The sequence below is a fragment of the Charadrius vociferus genome, unplaced genomic scaffold, assembly GCF_000708025.1.
Source record: "Charadrius vociferus isolate BGI_N301 unplaced genomic scaffold, ASM70802v2 scaffold365, whole genome shotgun sequence".
Classification (NCBI taxonomy): domain Eukaryota; kingdom Metazoa; phylum Chordata; class Aves; order Charadriiformes; family Charadriidae; genus Charadrius; species Charadrius vociferus.
This window is the reverse complement of record NW_009648559.1, coordinates 2,635,790-2,644,767: the sequence shown is the minus strand read 5'-3', so window position 1 is coordinate 2,644,767 and position 8,978 is coordinate 2,635,790. Positions and strand designations below refer to the sequence as shown.

The 8,978-nt window shown below is 38.0% G+C and overlaps 1 protein-coding gene across 1 annotated transcript in view; it reads left to right on the top strand.

Annotated features, from left to right (window-relative positions):
- Window positions 1-4,112, top strand: part of BLOC1S6 (biogenesis of lysosomal organelles complex-1, subunit 6, pallidin) — a 5,802-nt gene extending 1,690 nt beyond the window's left edge. Inside the window, exons 3-6 of the mRNA XM_009886173.1 lie at window positions 732-931; window positions 2,005-2,092; window positions 2,698-2,784; window positions 3,568-4,112. Coding sequence (XP_009884475.1) covers window positions 732-931; window positions 2,005-2,092; window positions 2,698-2,784; window positions 3,568-3,687 — 495 coding nt within the window. The 3' untranslated portion in view covers window positions 3,688-4,112. The remainder of the gene's footprint in view (window positions 1-731; window positions 932-2,004; window positions 2,093-2,697; window positions 2,785-3,567) is intronic.
- The last annotated feature ends 4,866 nt before the right edge of the window (window positions 4,113-8,978 follow it).

Below are 8,978 nucleotides of genomic sequence, written 5' to 3'. Positions count from 1 at the left end.
GGGGCTGGGGCCGTCCCCCGCTCCGGTCAGAGCTGAGGGCCCGCGGGGAGCCGTCTCTGTCCCGGCCGCGGGGCGGGCCACCGTGAGACGGGGCTTTGGCTCTCCCGTCCGCCCGCGGCGAGGGCGGGCCAGGGCCCTACGGCTGTGGTCACTCGGAAACGAATTGCGTGCCGCTGTCCTCGTTTTCTCCTGTGCGATGTGTCGTACACGTTAAAGGTTTTTATCTTCCAAGAGCTCTGCACACAATAAAGAATCATAGCTTGCCGAGGTGGAATTCACAGTAACTGCTAACTAACTCCTGTAAACTTTTGGAGTTCAGTGTGTGGTGTTTTAATGACGTCTTCATTTGTTTTGAGTGACAGACCTTTATTTGGGAGGTCTAGGTTTATTCTCTGACTTTGACAGCAAAGAGTTGGGGGGTGTTAATGTTGCGGTGTTCTTAATGCATAGCCAGAACAACTGATATTGCTCCTTTTTTTCCTCAGTAGACTGAAGTACTTGGAATTTTTTTTTATAAGAGGTGTTTGGAATATTTTGTTTCCCTTTTTCTGGTGTGATGGTGTTCAGATAAAACTGTTCACCAGGGAGCTCATGATGTGAGACTGGGAATAAGGGAGGGGTAAAGACGGGGAGGGAAAAGGAAGCACAAGTTGGTTGGTAAAGTGCAAAGAATTATAACTTCAGTGTTGAAATGCTTTTAACTTTTAAACAGGAAAATATAGTTGCTGTAGGTGAAACTTGAAGTTGGCGCTGACCTGTTGCATTCAACCTCGCTATTTGGCATAGGTCCCAGTGATGCATCTCCAGATGAAGGAGTAGTAGAAGATCTGCCTTTAATAGATGAGAAAGCTGTGGAGCAGCTAACTGAAGGATTGATTTCTCATTATCTGCCTGATCTTCAGCGATCAAAATCAGCACTACAGGAACTTACGTAAGCAAGTTTTTAAAACCAGCTTCTTATATATGCATACTTTGTTTGCCACTTTTTTTTTCAGTACAGTGTTCTAGCTGCCCTTAACTGGAATATAGTTTATTGTAGCATTTTTGTGTTCTGACTATAGCATCCTGAATAGTTAAGTGATTTGCGGGAGTATTGGGGGGTGTATAAGCTGCATTGTAGCCTATCAGAACTTTGACTAAAGAATGTATAACACTAGAACACTAAAACCCTCCAAGCCAAGTATAGCAGAAGACATGTAGATTTCTTAAATATTTGTTCACTTTTGTAGTGGAAAATCTGCTGAAAGCTGGATTTATTTTCCTTGCAGAGATGCAGTTTGTATTCAGGGCAGCCTGTAGTGCTGTATATTGTTTGTTGTCCAGTCTCTAAACTGTGTTGCAAAAGATACACTTGGAAAATGTAATTAAGGAGCTAAACAGATAAGAATTCTTTGTACGCTGGCATCTCACTGATAACTGAGAATAGTTTATTTCAGATGCAGACTGGATCTGCCATGGATGCAGATACTGGAAAGGGCTTTACACAGATCCATCTCGGGTTTTGCAGGGTACATTGGTTTGGGTTTCACAATGTGTGATGTGGTTATGCTGCATGCAAAGGACAGCTGCTGGCTGGAAAGACTTTAGCTGATTTGTGTGGGATGGAAACTCCTTAATAAGCACAAAAGATCCATGCAAGTTCTATACAGAAATAACTTAGTCCATCAGCATGACGCAGAGACAACTGAGTGGAAAGTCGAGCTGATTGTTTTTACCTTCATTTGACCCAGGAGTGTTTACTCACTGCAACCTGCAGAGTGCCTGTTCAGGGTTTTTGGATATTCATTGTGGATATCTTATCATGCTGTATGATGCCAGCTCAATTTGTGTGTACTCAGCTGGGATTTTTCAAAAGCCATTTACTTGTGTCTTTGTTGAAATCACCTAGCAATGCATAAAAGGAATCTGATATTGGGAAGCATGTATTTCTGTTGTTATGATTGAAAGTAGTATTTATTTAAAGGGCTGGTTTACTTTGGTTTTATGCATCTTTTTTTGTTTCAGACAGAACCAAGTGGTATTACTAGAAACATTAGAACAAGAAATTTCAAAATTCAAAGAGTGTAACTCCATTCTTGATATCAATGCTTTGGTAAGTACTATTAATGCTTTCTTAAATTTCTATTAGTGTAGATTTTCTTGCTGAAGCATTAGTAGGAACTTACAGATTTTCCTTATTCTTAATGACCTACAGGAAGAGAACCAACCAGTTCAGATATTCAGGACAAATTATTGCTGGAGAGGTTGCGGAACCAGCATATTTCCCTTAAATAGGAAGGGCACTGGGAAGAAAGAGCAGGCTCAGTCAGCTCGTGATAGTAAGTCTAGTTGTTCAAAACCAGTAGCCAAAGCAAATGTATGCCATTTTTCGGTAGGACTGAGACACCAACATGAGCTCCGTGCACCTCTCCAGACTAGCAGGAAGGGTACATGAAACGCTGCTATATGGTGCATTAAATGGTAATATTTTTATTCTGTTTAATGAATCTTAATTACTGGGTGCACCTGTTGAGATATGGTATTTTTCTATATTAATACATGTAATATGTAAACTTTATATATAAAACTTGAACATGCTTAATCTATTATCAAACTGTTCTTGTAATCACTGGTTTTGATTGCTGTTTTTGCTGTGCAGCTTTATAAAACAACTATTCCAACTCGACAGTCAGTGCTTTAACTGTTACGTGTTTTTAGTTTTCAGAAGCTAAACACTATCACAGCAAGTTAGTGAATATTAGAAATGAGATGATGGTGCTCCATGAGAAGACATCAAAGTTAAAAGTGAGTGGGATAAATATTTTTAATTTGCAACATAGAAGTCAAGAATACATAATTAAATATCTAACTTTTGTTTGCATGCATGCTGAAAGTTCGGATTAAAATAGAATCTTCAGTCCTTTTCTTAAATGGATGTTTTCAGTAGCAGCAAACCATGTATGTTTTTAAACTTTCACTTACTCCTACCTGTACTCAAGCAACTTATGTGTCTGAACTCCTAGTAAATCTCAGTGTCATCATGTTTAGGTGTTGTAGTAATCATGCTTTGTTCTGTCACTTAATCCACTCCATTCCAACTAGTTCTTTGTTGTTTTGGTTTCTGTTCCATTTTAATGAAAACTAGATTGTCATAAATGTAAGAATTTCTCCTATTTAATGTGATACCAAGTGGCATAAGTTCACCGACTTCATGCTATACAGGCAGTCTCTGGTTACATTCTGGCAGGAGTAGTCTTTCGGTATGTTCAACGAAAGGATTTTCTCTTGAAGGCAATAAATTGCACAGTACACACCTTGTCTGGTGTACACAAAAGATTACTTTTAGTGATACTGAAAGGAATCCGGTTTGTATTTTCCCTGTGTAGATCACAGACTTGCTGTTTCTGAACATGATGATGGAAGTGGGAGGGAAGAAGAAAAAACAAATAGTTAATGCAACATTCAGTCAGTCACAAGCAGAGTGGATTGGAGAAGAGAATGTTAACAGAATGGGAGGGATCTTGTTTGTAGGTCCAACTTAAATACAGCTGTACAACTTAGAATTATTTTAATGTCTTTTCTGTTTAGAAAAGAGCACTTAAGCTGCAACAAAAGAGGCAGAAGGAAGAACTAGAACGAGAACAGCAACGTGAGAAGGAGCTTGAAAGAGAGAAGCAATTAACAGCAAAACCTGCTAGGAGGACGTGAAAGCAGAGCATGCAACAACTTGTCCAAAGTAATAATTTCTGCATTCTCTGGAATTAAGGCAGATTTTGCTTAAGATGGGCTATAGCTGTTACTAGCAACAGTCTACTCTATGATACTATAAATTCCAGAATGGTAGTAACAGGGTTGGTAACATTCAAATGTTTTGATTTCAGCCATTCAAGTTGCCTTCTTTTGTAATGCTATGCAGTTTGATGTTATTATAATGTAAGTTAATTTTTTTAATATATGTATATAGGAGAATTTAGGCATCAGAGTTTTAAGTAACTATCCATTTTTTTCATCTGTTCTTGTGGTGTTTAGAACTCTGAGAGATATTTGATGACTGGCATACATGTTTTTCAGACAAAATACAGAATACTAGTTAAAGCTCAGTTCTCATTCCTGGATTTTGGTCGCTGCCTGTTTCACTGAAACTGCTTTGATTCAGGCAGTTGGGATCTCTTTTCCGATGCCCTGGTTCATAAATACTGACTTTTTGTGCAGCCTTAGTTTGTTGCATCTCAAATGAACTGAAGAAACTTCCAGGGCGTTTGCCGGAAAGCTCACTTTATTGCAGCAGTCTTACTTTTTTTTGTCATGAAGTAACCTAAGAACAGCTTTAAAGTAACTTCTGAATAATTTCCCAGCTGAATTGGTTGGGGTAGGGGGAAGCAGAACAGTGAAGATTCTCAAAATTGATATATGCACAATACAAAGATTAATTAATTCTTGTTTCCAGAAACATTTGATTTAAATCAGGGAACTGTTACCTCTGTAGTGGTTCAACAGGAAGACTGTGTGGTCTAAGCAGATTTCTGGGGGATTAGAAGCTGTAGTTTCTTCATTTTGTGTGACAAAATAAACACAACCAAAACTAAACAATTTCCACTTCATGTGAAATTCAGCTACCTTTAGGAAAAACTACTGCATTTAATTTTTTTCCTTAACAAATAATTCATTTGCACTTCAGGGTTATGTAAGAGAATTTTTGTTATGCTGTCCTTGCCCAATTTGATCATTAATAGTGTATACTGATGTTAAACATGGAATGGAGATTGATATCCTTTTCTCTGAATGTAATTGCTTTCTTGCAGCACTTGATGTGGACTGTCATTCAAACGAATGTACATATTGTCTAGACTGGTAAAAGAGCTTTAAAGTATTTGTTCGTACAGTCTAACAAGCTAGTTATTTTATATCTGTGTTATTTTTTAAGCAGTAATGTAAGTGCTGTGTTTTGAAGTAAGACAAAGGGCAAGCTATGTAAAGTTTTCCGTAAAATATGTATGGTAAGGCGTCAGAGGGGCACAGTCAATTTTACTTTTTATTCCATTTTAGATGGCAAACACAGTGTACACCTGCCTGGACTCTCCTGTGTTATAATTTTCTGAACTTCTAATTCCCTTTTCTTAATATTTGTCATCTTTTTGTGTGAAAGACATACTCTAACAAGGTATCATCCGACATGCAAGGTAAACTGGGATGATGTTTTGGGGCGGGGAGAACAAACTACTTGAAGCAGTCTGAAGAGACGCTGAAATGCTGGTACTGAAGCAGTAATCAATTAAAACTTTCCACAAGTATTTTTCCTTTAAGTTGAGTTGTGTCTGTTAATTGCCAGTGGATTGTTGACCTGTGCTGTGGTTTGTATGTATTTCTAAGAGAAATGTAAAGAATTTCCACAGCCCATTTTTGGAGCAGAATGTACATAACTAAATACTGTTTAAATATTTTATTTTCTAATGTAACTTCAAAATTAGATTCTGGGAGTTTAAACAGTTCATATTAAAGTATAAGATGAAATGATGCCTCAGTATCCAAATTGGGATTAAATTCCTGTGGTATTTCTTGATTTGTGTTCTCTCATCTATAATCCAGTTTGGTGTTTCTAGTTGTGGTCCCTTTTTCTGAAGAACTGTGGGGGTGGTTTTTTGTTTCCAAAATCATGGCTACTTTTACTGAAACTACACAATTCTAAGCATAGAAATTGACGCTTTTGCAATTGCATATCTCAGTGTTTCTTTGGAATAATTTCTGATCAAAGGTGTAACAGCTTGCAGTGCTTGCCTGAGGAATCCCATGCACATACGCAAAAATGTCATTGATAACGTCTCCCAGAAAATTGTAGTAAAATCTGAGGTTTGTATGAATAAGGAACCAATTTTAATAAATGAACTTTCTGTAATAAAGGGGAAAAATTAAAGTAACATACATAGGGGGAAGTTTGGTCAGTTTACATAACTTTTTTTAATTAATGAGCTCTTAAATTATATTAGTCAAAACTACAATTCATTATCTCCATAGGATATTGTTCTTCCGAATGCTCCTCTTGTCTCTTAATGCATAAAAAGTAAAAGCCACATTTTTACTGAATTAATTTAATGATAGTGGCATCTAAGCTTGTATGCTTGCATTAATATGCACAGCTAGAGTGAGCAATTCTGTTACTGTATGTAGTTAGTCTTGCTGTATTTTATAAAAAATGACTTACCAAGTAGATGAATGTGGTAGTGTTACACATTTTTCTTACTGACTTTTTATTCCATCTGCACGAAGAGGTGCAGCTAGCTGCATCATTTTTAGAAACAGATAAAATGGCAGCTTTAAAAACAGTCTTTCTTTGGTACTGTTTGTTTCATACTCGGTGCATTTAACTTGTTTTTAAAGTATCAAGTCATAGCAGCAGAACTAAGACACTTAACTGTGCAGTAACTTTGAATTTTTATTTTGTAAGATCCTATAAATTTAGGAATTACTGTTGATAACTAGGGCATCTTGGTTTCCCATGCTTTCATCTTTGCTATTGTTAACCTGGATGCTGAATTTGGGTTTCCCCACCTATAGCTTTACATGAGCCAATTTTTAATTTGTTGAAATCCGGCTTTTTCACTGATAGCAGTAGCTTTGCCGTGTTCATAAGACAAATATTTGTTTCTTCTTGAAAAATGGCTACAGAATCTTTTATCTGTTTTTATTCAAGTGTGCTGTGACCTAAGTGATAATAGCATAAATAATAATGTGAAGGTTGTTTCTGTAGCCGTTCTGTAGTGATTCTAGCATCTGAGAGAGTTCTCTGGCTGATTTATTCCTAATTGTGCTTGGGGAGATATTTTCTGCCACCTACTGCTTGCTTTGCAACACTGCTGGCTGTTTATTTTAGTTGTAAGCTTGACACTTTAATGCCTCACCTTGCAGGAGTTTTTTTTTTTTTTAAACCTCATTAAATCTAATTGGTTATTTGATCTTTGGATTAGTTGTGTGAATATAACTGCTAAAAACTTTTGCAGGGCTTTAACTTAGTGATGTAAATCTCTAAGAATACAAATTACAGCAGCATAAATATTAATCTGGCTATTCGTGCTAGGCAAAACAAGACAGTAGGCACCAAGTTTCTTAGTAAGGCAGTATGTGAAGGTAGCAAAGATAGTTTGATTTATTTATTCGTTTATTTATTTTTAAATCAAAGTGTAGCTTAAGTTTAAATAAACAGTTGGTTTTGGCACAAATATCACTGCTTTCCGGTAATTTGAAGTACACTTGTACTTACTTTACTTTTCTCAGTCCTCAGCAAAGGGATTTGTATAAAAACAGGCACCAAAACTGGACAGTTGCATTTCCACCACCACCATTGTGTGTCTTCAAACCAGTCCTTTGCGATACCAGTGCAGCCAAGAACTCTTATGATGTGACAAATTTAGCTTTCTCAAATATTCCCTGTGTAGGTGATCGAAGTAAAACTGCTGGGAAGAACAGCTCTGATACTGGGACCCGACAGTGTTACAACAGTGCTGATGTGGCGAATTTTCACTGTTTTCCTCCAGGCAATAACTGTTGGCAACCATGGATCTGGGAGGTTATGACTTGCTCGAGTCCGTAACCTAACTATTGTCCCTGAAGTGTTATGTAGCTTTAAAGCACAAATGTTGGCCGTACCTGATAACTCAGTATTTCCTTCTTGGTTTTGTTCCTATCTGTCCGTTTATCTCCATGGTGTCAAGCCATGGGCTTTCAGAAAGGAAACAGAACACCCTGCTTGGCGAATGGAAAAGGTGCAACAAATGTATTCAGCTTCTACAAAATTAATGAAGCAAATCATTGCAAGCTTCATAAAGAATAATTTCAAAATGTGTACACGTGCAAAGGCAATAGTCTCTAAAGCAGTAATTTACTGAAGTAATTAATTTTGCACTGTCAGTCACATTGAGATGTATGACAAAAGATAAGGCTGATCTATTTTGTTTCATGTGTTGCAATTAAAGTACATCCCAGCCCTGCTGTGAAAGTAAGACCATCTGTATACATACTGGTCAGCAGAACACTATACCTCTAAATTAGCAATATAGTTTATGACCTTCATGAGCTAGACTTTTCTCCTGTCACCATGTAAAGAGTAATATCCTGTGTGAATACAGCCTGCAAGAGTAATAACGGAACAGTTACTGTGGGCTCTTTGCCACCCCACTACCTGAAACCAATGTTTCAGCCCTTCAGCGCTCAACTGAAGTTGCTTGTTTTCCAGTCTTGAAAAGTGGGTAAGAAGTCATGTTGGTAAAGTCTGTATGAGAATGGATTTCTTACTCTGTTTTGCTTCTGCTTCTACTCTTTTTTGCTTTTACTACTGCTTCTTTTTTGTTAGCCTTTCAGATGCTATAATTTAGAGGCATGCCAGAAGAAGAGTATCTCCAAGAAAAAATATCAAAGATGATAAGAGGAAATTACTGCTTTTCACCCCGTGTTACTCAAATTCATTGAGATTGTGCTCACTGTCAGGTAGGCACTTTGCATGGAAGAATAATCCCCATCCTGGAGAACTCACAGTCTAAGCCTCAACAGACACGTAGATCGTGTCCTGTGGGGTGGTCAGTATAATTAACGGGCCAGGAGGTGCATGCTGCGGGCTTCCCAGGGAAGCCCAGTTGCCTGGTGAGCAGGGAGAGTTACCCACTGGGGTGCCAGTGGCCGGGAGGAGGCGTGCAACCAGGCGGAGCGTGCCCAGCCCTCGCACAGCAGCTTCCACCCTCTCACACCGCCTGGACTTTGCTGTTGTGGGAGGGTTGGGCAGTACTTGTGCAGCTGCGGGAGGGCTCTGCGCTACAGGTGAGTAGTTTCTTCGTGTTTGGTGTATGTGTTCTGTCTCTAAGTTAAGGTATTCGTATAAGTAATTTCTTTACTAAAATTACAGACCATCTCTGTAAGAAGTCTGTGTGGAAATATGTATGGGAGCTTAAAGAAGATCTTTTAATATTTAAAGAAAATCCTAAAAATACGTGTTTAAAAACAAAACAAAACAT